This window comes from Lutjanus erythropterus, chromosome 5, assembly GCF_056507025.1.
Source record: "Lutjanus erythropterus isolate fLutEry1 chromosome 5, fLutEry1.hap2, whole genome shotgun sequence".
Classification (NCBI taxonomy): Eukaryota; Metazoa; Chordata; class Actinopteri; order Lutjaniformes; family Lutjanidae; genus Lutjanus; species Lutjanus erythropterus.
Genome location: NC_139321.1, coordinates 7,838,489 through 7,860,799, shown reverse-complemented (window position 1 = coordinate 7,860,799; position 22,311 = coordinate 7,838,489). Strand labels below are relative to the sequence as shown.

The 22,311-nt window shown below is 39.6% G+C and overlaps 1 protein-coding gene across 3 annotated transcripts; it reads left to right on the top strand.

Moving 5' to 3' along the window:
- Nucleotides 1–1,263: 1,263 nt before the first annotated feature.
- lonrf4 (LON peptidase N-terminal domain and ring finger 4) lies at nt 1,264–14,922 on the top strand. Of its 3 annotated transcripts, XM_084718670.1 has the most exons (13): nt 1,267–1,601; nt 1,791–2,156; nt 5,266–5,384; nt 6,059–6,181; nt 7,321–7,509; nt 8,396–8,522; nt 8,703–8,778; nt 9,023–9,137; nt 10,427–10,548; nt 10,683–10,841; nt 12,458–12,620; nt 12,735–12,884; nt 14,357–14,922. In XM_084718670.1, exons 2-13 carry the CDS (start codon nt 1,859–1,861, stop codon nt 14,504–14,506), a joined length of 1,791 nt encoding a protein of 596 aa, XP_084574796.1. In that variant the 5' UTR covers nt 1,267–1,601; nt 1,791–1,858; the 3' UTR covers nt 14,507–14,922. The 3 variants fall into 3 exon arrangements, with proteins under 3 accessions (XP_084574797.1, XP_084574796.1, XP_084574794.1); XM_084718668.1 differs by having other exon boundaries at nt 1,267–2,156; XM_084718671.1 differs by lacking the exon at nt 7,321–7,509 and having other exon boundaries at nt 1,264–2,156.
- Nucleotides 14,923–22,311: the final 7,389 nt, after the last annotated feature.

Here is a 22,311-nt window from a genome sequence, read left to right as displayed (position 1 = left end):
GTGATTTGTTTCCTTGTTGGTGAACCAGTTTCTTGAAGCAGCAGCACTTGTTTAATTATGTAAACTACCAAATCTCAAAATGTCCTTATTGCAAAACAGCCAAATCTTTAGGGGGTAAATTTCAATATCGAAATTACATTTGCAAGTTGTGTGCATTTTCCTTAATGGATAGTTGAACATGTTAATCAACAGTTGATTCATCATTTATAATTTATAAGATACAAAATGCATGTCTTCCTCAATTTAGGTTTTATTTAAACACTTCTTGCAGCACATTGGTTATCTGAAACAATTCATGAAGCACAAACAAGTCAAAACAAATAAAATAATAAGGCTCTTGCTTGAAATGCCTTCTTCTGTCCACCTGTCCTTATTCAACAAATGCCTCTGATGGTTGTGCCAAACAAAAAAATGTTAAATTGGGTGCAATTGTAGACTAGCAAGGCAGCCCAAATTAAACCGAGAAAACCTGCATAAGTGGTACACAAAATATACTAATGAGTAAACTGATTAATCATTAACATCACTCATTGAAATATATCTGTTAATCTAGTAAATGAATATATATAGCAGAAATAATGTGTTAGTGTTGAATTAAACCAAGGTTTGCAAGTAAAACCTGTTCCAGCACCTTGTGTAACAGGCCCCTGGGAAGACTGTAAGACAGATTTGTCACTTGTTTCTTTGTGTACACACTAATTTAAAGCTGCATATAGCAGCACGGTTTAATAATAATGTGAATATAAGAAGTGCTGCAGGCTCCGGCCTCATTTAACTGAACCAGAATAGCTTCTGTGGGACAAGTTCCATTTGACGAGCACTGACTTGTGTAACAGATGTAAAGAGATTTTGTTGCTGATCTGCAGCATTGTCCTGCAATGCCTAAAAAAAACAACACAAAGCTGCAATTTGCACATTCATTGACACATTTTAAGCTTTTTTTTTTTTACGATTATAAAACGTACATTTACACGTGGCACAGTTTTTTAGGGCATGTAAATAACAAATGAGGATGGGATGAATGTAACTGGGTTTATGTCATGATCCTGCCACCCCGCCCCCTGCCTGTTATTATTATCCTCTGCTGGGATTCCCTGCTCTGTGACAGGGTGGTTTCCATTCACTGACTTCTTCACTTAAAATATTATTTCTCCGGTGACTAAACAAGCGAGACAATCATTTCGTTTCCCCGCAGGTGTTTTAATCACACCGTATAAAAAAAACCAAGAAGTTTTGTCGCAGGAATTCTGTTATGAAACTCGGCATCCTTGGGTTTCACAACAGGGCGGAAAGCCACCGTTTCATCCAATCAGGTTGCACGCTGCTGCGTCACGTGGTCTTTATTTATGTAATGTAATGGTGTTACACAGTAACCCAGCTTTGTGGCCGCGGAGCCGTCATTTCAGGGGTTAAAAGCGGACACGGACAACTTAAGAGGAGGAATATTAATGTGGAAATATTCCGGTGCGGTCCGTGTCGGGGTTCATGGAGTTTGGAGCGGCGGGGAAAGCGTCGCATTGAACTGGAGGCTGAGTTTGTCTTTTTTTTCTTTTTTTTTAATTCAACCAAAAGGGAAGACGCTATGTGTCCCAAACCAAAGAGTAAGTTAGGGCAAAAAATGGGTAATGTCAATGGATAAATTTTACACGAAAGGGACGTTTTTTGAGGGGCAGTAAGCCTATCTTGGAGAGAAACCGGTCGGCGGGAGCAGATGTGATCAAAGGGGAGACATTTACTGTATCGCCAGCTGTCAGCGTGTTATTTAAATGGTCCACCCTCTCCGTCCGCAGTGCTTTGACGTGAAAAAGCAGCATTTTTCCCCGTGGGACGCCGTCGTGGTGACATAACCCGTCCAACCATGGACCTGCTGGACTGTCCGCTGTGTCTCTTCCTGATGTGCGAGCCGGTGACCATGTCGTGCGGTCACACGTTCTGCCGGAGGTGCGTCGGGGGTTACCTCCCGTCCAAATGCCCGGCGTGCAAAGAGAGGTTAAAACAAAGGGAGGTGAAAGGCATGAAGAACAACGTCCTGCTCATCAGCGTGGTGGAAAAGTGCTGCCCCGAGGAGACCAAGATGAAGTGCCACATACTGGAGAAGCTCAAAGCCAGCGACTTCACGGAAGCTTTACGCATCGCCAATGAGGGGCTAGACTTAGGTAAGACACCAGTGCGGCTGCAGACACAACACAGACAAGTTTGCTTGGTGGACACTGTGCTCCAGTGCAGCACAGTTACCTAATGATCTCGCTTCAGGAAGGAGACGGGCAGTTTGGAGTCACTTTTACGCACTGCTCACGGTTTTTTTTGGCTGATGCACAGTAATAGTGCAGCTCTCCAGAACAAAATGTGCACTGCAGCACACAGCTGCAATGATTAATTCAGCACCTGATTAGTTGTCAAACAATAATAGGGATGCTCGATAAATGCCGATAAGCGATCTGTCGATATTGACCTATCACATCTATATTGGTATAAATCTATCAGTGTAAAGGCTGATAAATATCCACTATAATAATATCTGATTTGACATATTATGTCAAAGTATTTCATTTGGATTCTTAGGCAAATGCTCTATAAAATCCAAAGTATATTTGTGAAATTTAATGTAGGGCTGCAACTAATGATTATTGACATTACCAATTGGTCCATCTGTTATTTCTTGATGGATCAATGAGTTGTTTCATCCATAAAATATCAGAAAATTGTGAAAAATGTTGATAACTGTGTCCCAAACCCCAAGATAATGCCCTCAAATGTTGTACAAAATCATGCAGGACCAAAGAAACTTAAGAAATATTTACATTTGAGAAGATGAAATCTATTATAGAAACAGTTGGTGATCAATTTAATGATTGATTAATTGCTGCAGGTCTAGTTTTTTGTTGTACTTTACTGGTAAAACCAGATGAACATCCAAAGAGTCAGGAGTGTTCTGAACTTTTGTTGTAAAAGTGATGTCAGTAAGATTTGGTTCAGCTGGAGCGATGGAATATTAAATTATCAATCTGTGTTTGCTACAGTTAAGCTTTTCTTACTCTCAGGTGTCCATAAGCAACAGGTAATATCAACTTTATATTAAAACACAAAAATGTGACTTTATATCTTTACTGGCTGAAAAAAGCCATGTTGTGCATCCCTAGAAAAAAATGTCCAAATTCTCTTATTTCAGCTTATTAAACATGAATATTTTCTGGTTTCTTTGCTCCTCTATGACAGTACAGGGAATATCTTTTGAGTTGTGGACAAAACAAGACATCTGAGGATGTCATCTTGGGCTCTGGGAAATCAAGAAAACAATCAACAGATTTATCAACAGTGAAAATAATCGTTAGATGCTGTCCAACTGAAGTGAGATACAGGAGGTGTAATGACAGAGAGGAAACTTGCCATCTCAAACTTGTATCATGAGATGCATTATATCTACCTTGTAAGGCTGTTGATGACCTGAATGTATAACTGGGTCAGCAAACAGTCTCCAGATGCTCCTTCCTGGATAGCGCAGTCTTGTTTTTCCTGTGTGTTTGCATATTGAACCATTCAGGCAAAGCATTTAAATGAAAGTTATGTGCTGCACAAGAAAGTTAATCTGCATTAGTCTGGTGTAACATTTACCCTCCTGTCTATGTCAGTCATTCACAGTATATCAAGTGGCGTGAGCAGCTATAACAGCTGTTGTTTAGGTAAAAAATTGACCACTGGCTGAGGCCATTTCTGCCTTTAGAGCAAGCTCTCTGTGCATTTCTGTTGCCTAACCACAGATTGAAAAGCTAGGGAATAGTTAAGAGGATGTGGAGTAATATTTTCACAGCTAATGCCGTCGATTCCTAGAAACACCCTTGCAAACGGACCTATTACCTTATCTGTACACTCACTGATCCTCTGCACTTGCCTTTGCATGTGCAATTGACCTTCTTTTCTGCATGCAGGAGTGAGGAAGTAAAAAAAGGGCCAACTTCTGCCCTAGATGAGTTTTTCTAGTCAGTAGGCGTACTCGGGATCGTAGGAGTGTTTGTGCTGAAGTGAATCAGCATACCGTTGAATTAACCTACATGTTTGCCATCTATTGCCAATCCAATTAAATAATGCTGCTTCCCTCGCTGTTGTGTAATGATTACTGGCAGATTCGTGCACGCCAGTTTTTCTTCTTTCACTGGAGATTTCAGGTCGTGCCTTGGCAGCTTTATTTATTATTTTAATATGTGGGCATTGTCAAGCACAGTGTCTGCAATTAAAGCTTTTCTACTGTCAATAAACATGACTGGAGCAACAGGCTTAGGTGAATCTTTAACACTGAATCTTTGAGCCTTGAATGCACACGTGCATGCATTGGCGTAGCAGGTGGATTAAAGCAATTCTTTCACTTGAAACAACAGAAAAAAAATCTTGGTTATTTAAGTAGGTTAAAACATTAAAGTTAAATCTTATATGTAACCAGTATTGTAGTGGGAAGTGATCAGAGGTGGGAACTACACGTAACTATACATATTTTGTTCCTGGACAGGTTTCTGTACTTATCTTGAGTTTTTATTTTTATGGCAATTTTTGACTTTTGCTCCCTAAATTGTAACACAAATATCAGCACTTTCTGCTTCTTAAATGGTCAAAACAGGCTTGTTACTTTAGTTTTACTCAAGACTCATTTCAACTTAAGTGGACGGGACAGTAACATAGAAAAGACGATTCCCTGGTGTGTCCATTAGTGCTTATCACAAACGACGGATGTAACAAGACAAAAACGATGTAACCACATGAAAAACAATTTAAAGGTTATGACAAGACATAAGATGAAAAAGATGTTACAAAACAAAAAACAACACAAGATAAATGTGACATAATAAGGTGAAAAATTACGTAAAAAAGACAAAAAAAAGGATGAAAAAGACTTAACAAGATGACAACCAATATAAAACATATAATGAAAAAAAAAACTACAAACAAGATGAAAAAGGCATTTGACAAAAACAACATCAAATTATGTAACAAGACTTGAAAGATGAAACCGACAGAGAGGAAGACTTGGCCATGGAGAAGGGGTGAAATTTACTTAATTTTGCACAGACACAGCCCTTAGAAGTGTTCTTATACTTTTACACTTCAGAGCCTCTACTTTTTCACTTTTATCCAAGTAAAAAAGTTGAATCAGTACTTCTACTTATAGCAGGGTCGTGTCTGTACTTCTGCTGTACTTGACTAAAGAACGTGTGCACTTTTGACACCTTTGAAAGGGATTGCATGTTGAAAGTTTCTGTTTCCTACTATCTTTAGTCCCAGATGACCTGAGTTTGAAGGTGTACAGAGCCGAAGCTAACTGGGGAATGATGCGTTTCTCTGATGCTCTGACGGACCTCGACTACCTCTGCTGCCTTCGTCCAAACTGGACCGAGGTGAGAGACCTGTTTACTGTTGACAGTGTTGGCGTAAAAATGCATCGCATCCCGCTTTTATTGTGTCCTTTTCTGCACAGCAGGAACAAATCTGTTGAAATCATCCGATAACAATACCAAATTTAGAGCTGCCATTTCACTTCAGTTCACCTCTGTCCTGAATTTAACCCAACACACGCTCCCTTTGTTTGGTTTTATAACATGCATGTAACTGCACACACACGTAACCACAAAGGAAAGGTGCTGTTTTTAATTACTCTTTTTATATTTTACCTTAGCGTGCAAAGCTGACCCCTTTAGGGCAATTTTCTCTGGTTTTATTATGTTATGTCATTCACAGAGTTATGCAAACAGCTACTTATATCATTTAATCACTTTGTGCCAGTGGGTAGCTCACTGTTACAACATAAAAGTCTTCTGTATATAATCTTTTATATTGTGTCATTTTATTTTTAGAATGTGTTATATCACTTATAAATTTGACTATTGAACTATTTAGCTGCCAGCGATGCATGATGCAAATGAAAATCAGTGCATGTGTAGGATAAAGTGTTATAACAACATACTTAAGATAAACAGTGAGTAGAATTTTTTTATTCTCTGCAGTGAGACACTTTAGATGTGCCGTCCGCTTACACAGGCAACGGTGTGCTGATTTTACTCTTCTGTTGCAGGGCTTCTTTCGTAAAGGGAATGTACTGCTGGAAATGGGTCAGCAGACAGAAGCTCTCGTCCAGTTCCACCGTTGCCTAAATCTACAGCCTGACTTTGCTCCTGCAAAGAGCCAGATCAAGAAGGTTGGTTTGTCTTACTGACCACTCATCAGAGGGTCGTTTGATGCTAAGGTACACTGAAAATTGAATTAGAAGATGCAGACTGTAAAATGAAAAAGGCAAGCATAGCATAGTACAAAATAATATGCTTGCATATTGTTTTATTTCGTCTGTCTGTAAAAATAGCAGCACAGCGAGCTGCAGACTGAAGTAATAAGTTTACTGGAAAGACTTTGTGGATTTAAAGCTACAATATAAAGAGACTTCCCTCTAGCAGCGTTTCCAAAACTTAGGGTCGGGACCCAAAATAGGTCACAGGCCCCTTTTCATCAGGTCACCATGTGAATTAAAAAGAAGAAGAATTAAAATAAGAGAAGAGTTAACCTTAGATTCTTTGTGCTGTTTACCCCTTCACTCCCGATCGTGTGCATCATATTGAAACGACAATAAAGAGAAGAGTTTGTAAGCTTCACCAGAGCCTCTCAAAAAGCAGAGGAGAGGAAGGCCTCAGTGTGGCTGCATGTGGGGAGGTGCTTAGCAATCAGAGCTTAAAAATGAACAAACTGCACAGACATCTCCAAACGAAGCTTTCTCAGCATTGGAGCAAGTCAAAAGAACTTTGCTTATTCAAAGAACAGACAGTGTTTTGACAGCAGATGAGTAAGTCAGTCATGTGTTTGTATAGCATTTGAATTTTTTGTTGCATGTAATTTAGTTGTTGACTGGTGTGTTGCTATGTAGCTAAAATTACATGTCAGTGTTAGCAGCGATTGCTGACGCTTGAATGAACATTTCTACATTCAGTCCCCAACTCATGGGCTTGTCCCCAGTGTGGAAAGTTTAGGTCCAGTGGAGACACCAAATTTGTCTTTTAGGTCTCAAGCTGAAAAGGTCAAGGAAAAGCTGCCCTGTGGCATTATAAACAGACCTGCACACATCACATACAGATCTTTGAAGTGTGATTTATTATATGTTACATCCCGGTTCATATGATCATGATCGTCTGCTCTGATTAACGATTGTTTCCAGTATGTGTCGGTGCAATATAGGTTTTCTATTTCAGTTTAGTTTTAGTTTGTATGGATTTTTTTTTTTTTTTTGCAGAGATTTTAGTTTACAGTGCTGGTAAGACCTTTATGTGACTCATTTGATTCAAATGGCAGATCCTGGAGGCAGAGGGTATGACAGTGCCAGACGAGGTGTCCTGCATCCTGCAAGTGGTATCTGAGTACCTGAAGGAGCCCTGCCCCATTACCAGCCTCAGTGGCTCCCAGGGTCCAACTCACCCTGAGGGCCTCAAACATCCACGTGGAGAAGAGGGAGAGGGAAAAGGGAGGAGGGAGGCACACCAGGTGAGGATAATGTTTAATGTTTTAAAGGGATAGTTTAGATTTTTTTTGAGGTGGGGTTGTATGAGGCACTTATCTAAGGTCAGTGTCGTGTATAACCTACGGTAGATGGCGGTCGACGCGCCCCAGTTTGGAGAAGCAGTGGAAAAACCAGTTTAGGAAGCTAAAGCTAACTGCTTTGGACAGGGTCAGCAGCAAAACATTTTGACCACCTAAAAAAGGCACACCCCAAAAATCAATCCATTTCAGTGCACGCTCCGTTCAGAATATTTCCACTGCTTTGCTTTGTCATCAGACACCTTATTCTGACAGCGAAACCGCCATTATATAATCCAAATACAAGGCTCTCTCCAAAGCTACCACTCTACTTTGGCAAAAACAATCATTTTGCCCTGCAGAACACGAGAGTTGCTCTGCTACAGTTGCCGCATTAAGTTTGTTTGTTTGTGTTTTTGTGTGACTTTGGCGAATCCAAACTAACCCTTTAAAACACAAAAAGTCACAGAGTTACACAAACAAACCAACAGATCGAGACAAGCAACTCCCGTGTTCTGCGAGGTAAAATAACTAATTTCGCCTCTGGAGTTTGATTGATTTGGAGACAGCAATATTTGGATTATATAACTTGGATTTCTTGTTGAAAAAGGCTGACTGAAGGCAAAGTAAAGTGATAAAAAATACTGTAAAAATAGCTTACAGTTAAGCTGTTTTTTCTTTCTTTTTTAGGTGGGGCTTTTTTAAGTAGCTAAAATGCATTTTTTTGCTAACCCCATCCACAGCAGTACCATGCAGATACTGTTCTGAACCTCATAAAAAATCAGAACCATCCCTTTAATGCTGGGGCTGTGGGAGGTGTTTGAATGCAAATGACTGATCAGACTGTCTCCAGGGCTCCAAGGTGAAGCATGACTCGGGCACTGAGTGCTGCCTCAGCCTCTGCCAAGCTGTCTCTTTCCTGCCTGCTGCTGAAGAGGACGAGGAGATGATGACGAGGAAGGAAGATGGGCGTGGCAGGGGTACGTACGCATCCTCGTTGTCCTCATCGTGAATCATATCTGTCACTGTCACTACAAACAGCTTTACCATAGCACCCACCAGATGGTTTGGAAATTGCATAATAACGGCAGTGTCTTCAGCGGGGCATCCTAGAGCTGAAAAGTGACTGTCTTCTTGTCTCCTCTCTCTCCCTCCCGCAGGTGAAAGTCGGCACTGCAGAGAGAAAACTCTGGCTGTTCTCACTGTGTCAGACTTCGAGTGCCCTCTCTGCATTAGGTCAGTGTGCTGCAGCTCTAATCAAGAATGCATTGCAGCCTGTACCTTGTCAGCTGCAGAGTCATATAACAGGGCGATTCTATTCTCGATCTCCTCGCTCTGGTTAATGTTTAGCTCGCACGCAGCATGTACACAAACACTCACCAGACGTACAAGAACTGCACAACCACATATAGCGTGAATATCCTTCCTCAGCTAGATGGTTTTTAAAAAAACACTCATGTATTTTCTCTGTCTTCTAAAGGTTATTTTTTGAGCCAGTCACTACCCCCTGTGGTCACACCTTCTGTAAAAACTGCATAGAGAGGAGTCTGGACCACAACCTCCGCTGTCCACTCTGCAAACAGCCACTACAAGAGGTAACACCGTTTTTAAAACTAATGGAAAAAGAGGGTGTTAGATTTAGTTTTTAGCTCACAAAGGTCTCCGCTTTCAAAGCCGCTTGATTTTTAACACGAGGAGCGCCATAGGCGGTCATTTTGAATGTTTGGATTCCAAACTTTTTAATCTCTCATGAAAAATACCCAATTAAAATGTGTATTTATTAATATGCATGCTATCATATATTGTAAACTGTATTCTGATTACATCTATTCACCTTCCCAGATCCCATTTTATTTTAATCTAGAGTCACTGTTAATGAAAAACAAATATTTTATAAGCGTATAATCCTTTTATTTTGGACAAAAAGGCTATTGGGTAAACACGTCCAAAAGACCAAACTGACCCTCACAGAAAATAATCATAGCCTACAGGAAAAGGAGCTGATCTAAAACATAAACTACATAAAACAGACTTTATCGTTTTTACATTTTTTAAAAATTGTGCAAACATTTAAACAAACATTGCTATTTGTAATAATTAAGGGTAGATTGTGTCAAAATTGAGAGCTTTAATAAAAAAAATTCAGCTGAGAAAAAAGTGTTACAACTGTTTAACTCTCCCTGCTTCCTCAAGTTCTTAAATTATTCTACTGATTAGAACAATGTAATCTAATAATTTGTATTTTAATGCAAGTTAAAGGATTGTGAAGTCTTTTGCCTTTTCTGTAATTTATATAAAAACATTTTAAATGAAAATACAATTTCAGGAAAAGTTAAGCACCAGCAGCACTCTATTTTTTAATTCAAGTTATTGCACATATACTTTTGCATATGGATGAAAATAACCATCACGGCAATTCTAGTGTTAATGCTTTGTTATTATCACTGAATGGCCACAATAACATCACGTTTAGCTCAGGCGGGATGAGATGCAGCACTCCTCTGCTTTAGCTTTGTGACAGTTTGACAGTTTCTAACTGACTTTTCACACCTGCTAACAAAGTCATTAAGGTTACAGGACAAGAGAACTTTCTGGCTCCTCAGTCCTGTTTTGCTCACAATAAATTATCCAGTCTGTGATAAATAAGCTGCTTTATCAGCTGTGTGTACACAATAATAAAATACTAAATTAATAAATCTTAATTTCATGTCCCAAATGCAGCTGTTAAAAACTGCAAAGTACAGATTATGACGGTCTAATTTTTTTCTTTGTTGCAATACAATGAATTGTTGTAGTGTAACATATTAATGGTCTTGTGTATCATCGCTTGTAAGCATCATAATGTCGCTGTAACAGCTGATTGTTCTTCCCCTTCTTTTTTCAGTACTTTAAAAACAGGAAGTACAACCCGACCATTCTGCTTCAGGACATCATGACCCGACTTTTCCCCTCACAGCTGGCTGAGAGGAAACAGGTCCACGATGCTGAGATGGCTGAACTGTCCAAGTAGGCAACTGCCTCGCACTATCTGCATTCGTTTTAGCAACTCAGTTTGCACCTTATTCTTTCAATTCTCTCTCTTATTTCCTTTTTTTTTTTTCTCCTTGTCTCAATCTTCTTTTCTGTCTCTTTCACTGTAGTCTTACAAAGGATATCCCCATATTTGTTTGCACGGTGGCCTACCCCGGAGTTCCCTGCCCTCTGCACATCTTTGAGCCTCGATATCGGCTGATGATGCGCCGCTGCATGGAGACTGGCACCAAGAAGTTTGGAATGTGCAGCTATGAGCATGGGAAGGGGTATGCAATTGACTTTTTCCCCAATCATCAAAAGCAAAATAGTGGATTAGAGTCTATTTTAATGTGCTTAGTTAAGTGGTATAAGAATACAGCTGGTTTAGAACCAACCAGGTGAGGTTAAGGCTGTTTACACAGGTCTTAACAGTTATTTTGACCAGGCTACCCAGGCACGTAGCGACCGTGTTTGACATTTCTCTAAATGTGAAGCTCACAGCAGGCTAGGTGGAGCCTGATGGGAATGACGGCGACGCAGCACAAGCAGGCAGCACAGTGGGCAAAGTTTAAATCAGTCATAAGTGACCCTGAGTGGGTGGCAAATAGCAGCATGGTCACCAATCTGGTGCAAAATCTGCAGAGTATTTTCATCCCCTACCAGATATTTTTTCTCAGTCCCACTGAATGTTTGCATGGTGTTGAATTCACCAGTATGATTGTTATAGACCCAGTTATCTAAAATAATATTAAAATATGAAAATGATGTGTAAAATAATGATTCTTCAGCTCATATTATTGCTTATGCAGGTTTAGTTCCCTCTTACATCATAACATTTACACCATGAGCATAACATATTTCATATGAAGAGTTTACATAAAAAATTAAAAATTATTACTTTAATTTTATCAGTCATTGAATGGGAGGTAGCGCTCTGTATCCAGACATATCCCTAGACAGTTTCTAAACTGTATTTCAAAATTTGAAATTCTTTTATGTATGATTTTTGCTTCAAATTAGACACAGCTTGTATTCTTTCTTTTGTAATATAAGAAAAAGTATACATATAAAAGGTCTGAATAACTTTTTGGTTTAAAGGTGAAGTAGATTTCTTTGCACTACAACGATATATAAAACCATTCTGTAAATTTTTTTGACAAATACAGCAAAAGTCACATTAAAGCCCTATTTGCACAGGACTAGTATTACCAGGGGACATCATGTGATTTAGAAATTACCCCCCTACATCTAAGTGAAACCTATATTTTACTCTTTTCCCCCGGATATGACGTCAAGGTTCTTGCGTAACATCGATGTTTCCGAAGCAGAGCACCTGTTCTTCAGCAGCCACATTAATAATGCATCTAGAGTTGTTTTGCCCACTTTTTGTATGTGTTACAGGCATAAATACACATTTGCAGCTCATTTAGTTGGAGTAACAGATGCTTTGTGGCTGCACTCGAATACGACAACCTTTTGTTGCTGCTAACAGTCATCATCACTCATTTTAAACGTCAAATAAGCCGATCTCACCGCACAGCTGTTGACAGCTGTTCAACATATTATGAGCTGCAATCAAATTAAATACTTGTTCCGTCGTCTGACAACAGAAAACAGATGTTCAAAAAATTACGGCGCCAAATCACAATGATGTTGATTCACATGAGACTAATATTATCACAGGACCTCTGTGTTTGGTGAAATATAGTCGCAGTGGAATTTATACTTTAAAAGTGAAAGACGCTGAAGGTTTGCACAGTATTAACGTCACAGATGACCTCCATAATTATTTTAAATTACTCGAGGTCCCCAGGTTGTACCAGCCCTGTGCAAATAGAGCTTAAGATTTGACTCGAGGTGTGTAAATCTAAGACTCTCATGGTGTTACTTCATGATCCTGCAGGTTTGCAGACTACGGCTGCATGTTGGAGATCCTCACTCTGGAGCTGCTGCCTGATGGACGGTCGTATGTGGACACGGTGGGTGGCAGCAGATTCAGGGTGCTGAAGAGAGGTCTGAGAGACGGATACCACACGGCTGACATAGAGTACCTGGAGGACCTAAAGGTCGGAGACACAGAGATCACAAACATAAGCAACACTGAAAATATCCAAACAGCTTGATCGCTGGACCTCTTTTGTCTCTTTTGACATTTTTCTTGTCCGTGTGTCCTCTCTCAGGTTGATGGCAGTGAGTTGGAGCTTTTGCAGCATCTCCACGACAGCGTGTACCAGCAGGCTCAGGACTGGTATCAGCGCCTTGGCAGCCGTATCCGCGAGCAGATCAACAGACAGTACGGCACCATGCCAGAGAAGGAGGAAAACATTCAGGTTGGGACCTCAGCACAAATGTTTTCTAAGTCTCACACTTAATAAGAACTGATTTCTCGAAGAACTTGGAGCCTAACTTAAAGGGTCATGCATTACACGGTTTCATAACTCTGGTGTTAAACCAGCAAGTTTTTGTGTACTGGTTTAAGAAAAAATTACAAAAGTATGCCTATATCAGCATTTTATTCATTCCCATAAAAGAGACTGTTATTTTATTTATTATTTAATATATATATATATTAAAAAAAACAGCTTCATCCTGCTTTAGAAAATAACACAGTTAACTGCCCAGTATGTAAACTGTCACTATGGGTTTTTCTCACATTAAAATGATAACAAAAGATTTCTAAACAACCACAATAGCTGATGAAAATCAATCTGACGTGACTCATAAGTCAAGCAGAAACTGTGTTCATGGACGTGGTAATATTAAAGTTATATTTACTTTATGTTTAGTTGCATGTGTTGACTTCCTTCCTCACTCACTGACATATCCTATGTTGTCTCATGAACTTAAAGTAATTAGAAACTAGCCAGGTACCTACCTTGAATAGATTAAGTTTGTCTCTGGTTTGACTATTGCTCAAAACATTTGGGATGATGTGAGGACACACCTAAACAAAATAAATAACATATGTGAAGCATTTTTAGACATTTTATCGTGGAAATGTTACACAGTGAAGCTCTAAAACAACCGAGAGCTAGTAGAACAATGGCCAAACATCAGGGAGAAGAATACGCTGAATTTGTCCAAAAAAAGAAGTGTATTATGTGTGATAATACAAACAGAACATTGTTTAAAAAGTTCCCCAAAATATAAAAATTAAGCTATCCAGTCAAAAGTCATCCACATTGCTTGTTTTACACAAACTTCCTGTAGTTATTGCTTCACATTTTAGTTACTTGTACAGTTTATCAGTTGCACTGCAGTGTTATTGTGTTATATTGAATATAATGTGAAATATTAATTAAATACATCACTTAGTCAGGAGTCATCAGTTCACTCACTGATAGAAAAGGGATATTTTAAGGAAAAGGTTAGGAGCCACTGTTTTAGTCCACATCCTAAAAATCATGTATTCTAAACATTCCTGCAAACCAAAGTCTGAAAAATGAACTTGCAGAGTTTTCAAACCAGCTTTTGATAATTAATTATTCAGAGGTGATCATGTATGTTTGTCTTTTTAAATTCAGTTATTGTTTTGCTAATACTGTGGAGACTTTTCCAATCTAACTGCACTCAGAGCCCCATCACTGCACACCCATAATATTGACTTTAACAGCAATAAAAACAGACATTATGTTCATACTGTTTTGGTAGGATGAGTGGAAAACATTGGCTGGTTGGAGGGCGAGAACGACATGATGGAGAAATTCAAAATATTACAGCATGTTTGAAAAAAAGGGGCAGTAATGTCAAGTGAAAACAAGGTTGCATGTTTCTATTCTAATCCTTCTTAACTGTCTTCTAGGCCTCGTCCAACGGTCCGGCCTGGTGCTGGTGGCTGCTCTCTGTCCTCCAGCTGGACCCGTCCTATCAAACCACTGTCCTGTCCCTGACCTCACTCAAAGACCGCTTGGGACACCTCCGTCTTGTCCTCGAGTACTTCTCTCAGAGCTAGACCCCACGGCACGGTGGCGCCGTGGCCACAAACAGCTCGAGACACACACGCAAACGAATGGAGTGAAATCAAAGCATGTCCTCACACCACAGAGGTTGGCTGGGATTTGGACTCTGAATCGTGGAGGGAACTGTCTTAAAAAAATCACAGCTCAAGGCCAAATCATCTGGTCAATAGCAGAAAGATAGTGATTTTATTACTAAACTCAGTTCAGGCGAACAGAATTGGGGTTTTTGCTGTTTTGGTTTGGCAAATGTTTTCTTTTTCTTTCACCAGTTTGTTCCCCGGGAATTTCAGAACACACTATGTACTTACTGTTAAAGTAAGACCAAAGATGCTTCTTATTTAGGTCCGTCAAAAGTGGTAAATTATTAGTTGTGCAGAAACTAAGTCAGTTTGTTTTCCTAAATAATATTACTGAAAACAGGCACAAGGTGTCACTGTTTCCTCTATAAACATGAAGAACATGTAACAGCATCAGCCAAGCTAGTACAGTATATTGTACTGCCATGAGTTGCCTATTCAAATCAGACTCTTTGCATTAATATAGCTAAGAATAAGCATTAATAGCTATGCACATCAGAGGATTACAGTTCATGTGTTGCAGATTGGGGAAAAAACCCTGAAAGGCACTACTTGCAATGCTTATGTTTTAGTTGCATCTATTGGCCTTAGCAGCCATGGAGCATGGCTCGTTTTATACTATTGAATAATCTTAAAGAAGATCCCTATTTAGTATGAGTAAATATTGCAATAATAATTTATAGTGTCACGTGAAATGGCAGCAGCTGGAGGATCTTTTTTTTTTAATGAATGGGAGCTGCTGATGTTTCTGCTGTTTGTTATCATCTGGTGGAGAAAAAATGTCTTCTGTGAAATGATGTGTGTGAGGGAGGCGGAGGCGTTGCTTTGTACTGCAGTATGAACCTGTGTGATTATGTATGTTGATGGATGCAGCACTGTATGTGTGGGTGCCAGCTGTAAATACGGAGTCATTCTCGTCACTCGCCGTCTTCATAGGCTGATTTTGTTTCTTTGGTTTTTTTTTTTAATTACACATGGCATGGTGTGGTCACGTCTGCTCCTTCGAGGTGCAGCGAAGCGTCCGTCCCAGGCGACGGTGTGTAACATCACTTGGGCAGGGATTGGCTGCAGAGTAATTAAGGGTCTAGGGTCTAAGTAGGGCTGTGTACCCCTGCGGTGCCTCTGTGTAGGCCTTATCACCTCCGTCTGGCCCCTTCTACCACCAGTCATGGTGCCTTTGAGTGCCTGGGCCAGCTCACCAGGACACCTGCAAGTCTTAGTCTCTACACCACATCTTAGGGGATGGACTGTATGATTTAATTCACCATTGATTTTTATTGATATAGTGCTACATTCCATGGAATGTCAAAGCTGCAGTGTTGCTTGTAGTTAATTTACTAACAAATACGGGCTTGACTGGGTGAAACATACAAGTTTTGTTTTTCTACTTTGATAAATGTGCCATAGATATTTCTATGCTCTGTGTTTTATGAGAATAGTTAGCTCAGTAGTCACTGTGTTTCTGTTTGTCCACATCATGCACTCTGAAGTTAGTCTTCAACACTCATGCCTTTTGTATGGTGCACACTGAACTACTATCTCCCCACGGCCAACATATCACTTCAAATAGTGAGAATTAGTCCAGCAAACACTCTTCTAGATGCAGTGTGTGTGATCTGGAAGCCCTGGTAGTGTGATATCTTGTAGAAGTAAAGCTGTGTTGTGAAGCTTAGAATTAAAGGAGTCGTGATGCGCACAAAAAAGTCCCGCTAAAGGGCGAACCAGTGGACGGACTGACGGATACTGGGGCAGCAATGGTTGCCTGATAAACAGGCACCAAACTTGAGGGAAGGAAAGACTTGTTTTTACAATTTCTTAAAATGAGTTAATCGACCTCGCTTAACAATGTGATGTTTTTTGAAACCATCTGGGATTGAGATTAAAGTCAAAGGCAAGATTTTGTGCCAGTTATCACAACATGTCTTCAAAGCTTGTGGTGTTGATTTCACTGACAGATTGTATGCATCAGAAAGGTCAGTTTGTTGCTATCAGACATGTAACAAAAAGGGACTCTTGAAGAATTTCTGAATGACCTGCCTCTTGAGGGGATACTTTGGATTATTTGAACTTGGTTCATATGAGGTACTTTTCAATAGTCAGTGTATCATCTGCAGTAGCTGCCGGCCGACACTGTATTTGCACTGCTTTACTTTTCTGTCAGACGGCCTTTTCTGATGGAAGACCACTGTTTAATAAGCCAAACATCGCTCTCACCAAACCATCCATCCATCTTCAACCACTTATCTGAAATCAGGTCGCAGAGGTAACAGTCACAGCAGGGGACCCCAGACATCCCTTTGACCACCCTCCTGAGAAAAGTCGAGAACAAGACCCAGAGATACTTGAACTGCCTCAACAAACCAACAAAACTCCATAAGCAAAATCAGCAGTTTAACCTCACAGAATATAGGAGTGGTAAGACTCCTGCTGCCTCAATCTGCTAGCTTGTTACTGTTATTGTGAGACTTTGGTGAACTTGAACTATCCTTTTAAAACACTTACAACACAAACAAACTAACAGATGGAGGGAGCAGCAGACCCACATTTGCTGTTTGCTGCAATGTAAAATAACCGATTCTGCCTCTGGAGTTTGGTTGGTTGGAGAGAGTGATGTTTAGCTTGTATTACAGCAGCTTCCCCTCAGAAAAGGTAAAGTAAAGCAGTGAAAATTTCCTCAATGTAGTGTACTAAGTGGCTAAAATAACTTTTGTTGCTGATCCCATCCACAGCAGTTAATTGCTTAACTTCTGTCCTGGTGCCCCTCTGCTTCTCCAAACTGGGGGCCTGCTGACTGGGATCTACTGTAGTTAATACACCGACTATCCTCATACAACCCCACATCAAAAAAATCCAAACCTTCCCTTTAATAAACCTTTGTGGTAGACACATAGTCCATGGCCACTGAGGTGAATTTGACACCCCTGTCCTGCTTCTTCTGAGAGTATTATTTTTTTGCACGGTGAAATCACTTGTCTTGTTTTGTTTTCTGATGCCCTACTGCAGTATCTCACATGTTTCTCTTTTTGTCAAATCATGCATTCTTCTGTATCACTTTTATTACTTAAAAACGCCGCCTTTCATTAAATAACATGCAGAATGAAGTATGTCGATCACAGCAATCAGTCTCATATTAGTTTACTCTGTTTAAAATAGATGATAATCTCTGCACCAGTGTGTGATTAACTTCATGATTACATGAATATATCTGGAAAAATAAATTATTGCACCCCTGTATTTTTAAGGTATAATTTGCCTATAATTATTTAATAGGTTCAACTTTGGTGCTGCTAATGCATTGCAGCAATTATAATTTTTCATCTGATTTAGATTGCAGCTCTTGCCCCTGCAAAACCCTGGCAGAATGATGTCCATTAGCTGTAGTTGTGGGATAATTGAGCTATCAGAAAATGTCCTCTAGCACAGTTAAAACAATTCGCACTGAATCCACATTGTCTCAAGCGCAGAACACGGAGCATAATGAGTGACCCGTTCTTGGCAGCGACTCCCTCGTGAGAACGAGTCTTACACTTGTGTACTCGGGGAAAGGCTGTGAAAGGCGGCATGGTGGCTTCGTGTTCTTGCTAAGTGCTGCAGCTTGCAGGAAACGTTGGCTGATGTGGTCGGATGGTCAGTGGTCTGTGGGCTGTCTGAACTACACACTTTCGTTGTTATTCTGTGCACTCATTGCTCATATACCTTGCTGTTAGTAACAAGTACATTTAAACCCACTGAAACTAAAGCCATTTCTGTCCCACTAATTTGTATGCATTCCTCCACCTCCAAGCCAAGAGCAGAAAAAGGTCTTGATCTGATTATTGTTTATTTGCTTGCCCCCAGATGACTTTTTAAATGTTATTATAAATAAAGCTTTTCAAAGCAAATTCTGCATTCTTTTCATTTAACACGCTTGTTCTGTGTCTGAGTGATTTGAATGTTACGCCACCAATTTCTTTTGGTCATTAAGGTGACATTACAAGCCAAATGGAAGTGGCAGGATCTGTTGCAATCCACAGCATGACAGAAATTGGTAGAGAGGAGGGGTGATGGGACTGAAACGTGCCTCACATACCGATAGCGAGACACTCTGGCATGGAAACAGTTATAATTACTGAGAGAAGTGTGAAGTGCTGCAGCTGCGGCAGAGAGGAAAGAAGCCTTGGGTTTGCTCTTGTGGTTAGACATTAAAATTAGAGTAGATAGAATGGATAGCGCAAGTGAATGTCCAGTTGGATGATATTTTAAGTTTAGATGAGAACTTTGACTGCCACAGAGACACTGCATGGGATATGATTACCTGTTAAAGTAATTTAAGCGGCCATAGTAAGCCTTTTTTATGTATGCACGTATGTAAAAGGTCTGCAAAGTTGCAAAGATTAAAGTCAGTTTTCAGTCAGTCAGGAGTCACACACGCCTACAGAAAACACTCCTGAACTGCCTAAAATGCCTCATTTGTTCTTCCTTTTGCTCTGTTACTTTGTGACATCACAATGTAACAAATTATCATAATGTGCAGCTAGTCTGTAGCAGAATTTGGAAAGAGTCTGGGGCCTTAAAGGTGCAATATATATATATATGGGGGGCAGTATTTTGCCAGTAAGTAACTGTAGCTGCTGTTAACATGGCCACAACAGGACCAAACACAGTCTTCGAGACTGATGGAGACTCTACAGAGACTCACTATTATGAGGTAGAAAGTGGTACTGAGCCGGGACGGGCCGGGGCTAACTTGTTAGCTGGTGCTAACTTCAGTAGAGATCTCTTTAACGTAACATCCAAACTGTTATTTCTTCACAGTCTGTTCAGAATTTTAGTTGAATGTTTAAATAAAATTCTTAGGTATTTCTCCTCTAGAGAGACAAGAGCTAAAACTGCATGTTTTAAACAGGATGAATAGAGGAGGTGCTGCAGCTATGGCCAGTGGAGGAAAAATCTATTCTAATCCTTTCTATTTATTTTTTTGAACATGAACAGATGTAAATTTATTCTCATAGAAACCCATAACAAAAGAACATGAGCATGACACGGCCAGTTTAATGATGACGTTTGTTATGTTCAGTCATGGCCTGCATATCTGAAATATTATTTTTCTGATGTATACACTGGAAAAAAAAAAGTTAAGAAAACTCATAATTTCAGTTTAATAATAATTATTTCAATTTAAGTTTGAATCAAACTCAGAAGCTTATGTTTTGAAATAAACAAATAAAAGTTGCCAACCTATAGTGTTTTCTTGAGATAATTAAGGCACAAGCACTGACCTCTGATGTGATGACCCTATCGTAATGCAAGGAATTATTTTTCTTCTTTTTCTGCTAAATGAACTTTTTTAAGGGACTAAACACGCTCATAAACTCACAAAACTTGCCACACACATTGGATGTGGTGAAAATGTACGTCCAATAGGGTTTTTTGGTGCATGTTGCATCTACACACACATGTATCACTCTTAGAGGTACAAAAGAGCCTGTTGGAAGGAAGTTGGCCATTTTTAATTTTGCGGTGATTTCCAGACCTATTTTTAACAAACCCCTCCTACGGAATCAATCAGATCAACTTCAAAATCGGTGCATGTGATCTAGACTACTTTGTGATCAAAAGTAATTGAAAGACTGAGCTATCATCAAAGGATGCAGCTGCAGCATGGCGTGGAAATTTGGTATTTTGCCGTGAATCAGGAAGCCACTGTAACCTCTGTGCACATTGTCCAATCTGCCCCAAACTTCACGTTTGATAAGAGTCCCGGCCTGAAGACACACCCATGACAATATTCAGTCACAGTCATAGCGACACCTAGTGGCAACTATAAATTACATGTTTTCAAATGTGGTCAGAAAAGCCTGAAGACTTTAATAATGCTGTATTGTGAAGTTTGGGACATTACATTAAGTGGGTTTTTATTTTCAGACGCATTTTTATCCCCAGGATTCTCAGGTCCAACAACAGCATGAGAAAAATCTGATCATATTGTGATTACACACCTTTATCTTTGGCTTCCTTCTGCAGGCGACAGGAGGCGAGCTCACCGAAAGACACTAAAATACAACAGAAGAAAATAGCAGTTAGCAAACACACGCTCTAAAATTGGCTAATACACTTGATACCTTCACCCTCCCATCATGCAGTCCTGAATTTGCAGCCTCCCACTTTCAATATATTCTGATTGGCCACTTCAGATTTATGATGTGGAAAATCAGAAGAGCTCATCTTTTCAAGGGGGGTTGTGAGGTCAGACCAGTGTTGAGGTCACCTAAAATGAGGTAATATCACCTTGTATAAAATGTACTTTGGTATTTTCAAATGACTTTCATGACGTTATTTTGTTGTATTTTATTTAAATACTTTTGATGAGCAAGTGTCAGTAGAGTGTGTGGCCCATACTGAGGCTGTGAATCCTCAGCAGTGGCCGTGGGTTCAATTCCTTGCTGCATGTCCACTCTGTCCCACTATCTTTCCCTTTCCTGTCCTCACTTCAGCTGCCCTGTTAGATAAAAGCCCCGCTCTACCAACTGAGCCACCAGCACCCCGTCAGATACTGTTTGATGTATTTGTTGCCATCTGTGTGTTAAAACAACTGAAACCTGGCCAGAGATCTCTAATTAACTTTGTTGGGAAAGTGACTTACTCCTAATCTAAAGTGAACACAACTGAAACTTAAGCGTAAGCTGCCCATTACATGAATGTGTGCATGACTGCATGTGTGCATTGTCTGCAGCTTTTTGCATATTCATGACTGTATGCTGAAAGATCTCTGTGATTCAGATATCTTGAAAAACCCTGAAAAACATTTTTTTTATGCCTCTATGTCCATGACAGCTGTGGCATTATGTTTTAAGGTCATCGATGCGAGGGACTGAGCAGGCTGGCATGAGTAGTCACAGGTGGACTTTCCAAAAAATAAAAAGATTCAATTTATTTTTTGTAAAAAAAAAGAATTAGTACATGAAGTTCTGGGACCATAAAAGAGGTCAAGAACTTAACTCAGTAGAACTGAATAAACTGAATTAACCTAACAAAGACATGGAGGGGAGATATATGATGGCTGATCAGACCATTACTGAGACAAAGAGGGTAACAAAAAGACAAACACTAACAACTAGACTACAAACGAAACAAAACAAGACAGTTTATACTTATTAGTATAAACAATATAATAAGCAACCAAAATCAAAACACAAAAAAATGTAACTACTGCAAAGGGGCCCTCTTACCAGACCTTTTATACTTCTACTCCACTGCATCCCAGAGGCAAATAATGTACTTTTAAAAACTGAAAAAGGCTGTTTTCTGACATATAGAAATATGTGTTTCTCAAAGGATAATGATGCTACACACATATGATGATCTTAAAGAGGATGATGCACTGCTGCAGATTAAACAAGCAAACAGTGACCTATAAAGTAGTTAAAATGAACTCAACCTTAAACATCAGTAAATTATCAGACATAATAACATTGACAGGGAACATCTATCTACAAGATGACTACTTTTAAAGGGATAGTTCACCCAAAAAAAAAAAAAAATTCAGTCATTATCTTCTCGCCCTCATGTTGACTGAAGGCCGGGTTTAGTTTTTCAGTCCACAAAACACTGCTGAAGGAAAACTGTTGCAGAATCTCTTAAATGATGTAAGTGAATGGTGGCCAGTTTTCAAACAGAAAAACTGCTGGTAACACATTGATTTATCACTCTGTAGAAGTGGTGTTTATGTCTTTAATAAGAGT

Bases quoted from the DNA above. Each gene is read 5' to 3' on its own strand.
- lonrf4 (XM_084718670.1), top strand. From the start codon at position 1,859: ATGGACCTGCTGGACTGTCCGCTGTGTCTCTTCCTGATGTGCGAGCCG. The intron at 5,385-6,058 runs GTGAGAGACCTG...CTTCTGTTGCAG, and splicing joins TTCGTCCAAACTGGACCGAG to GGCTTCTTTCGTAAAGGGAA. The intron at 8,523-8,702 runs GTACGTACGCAT...TCCCTCCCGCAG, and splicing joins GGAAGATGGGCGTGGCAGGG to GTGAAAGTCGGCACTGCAGA.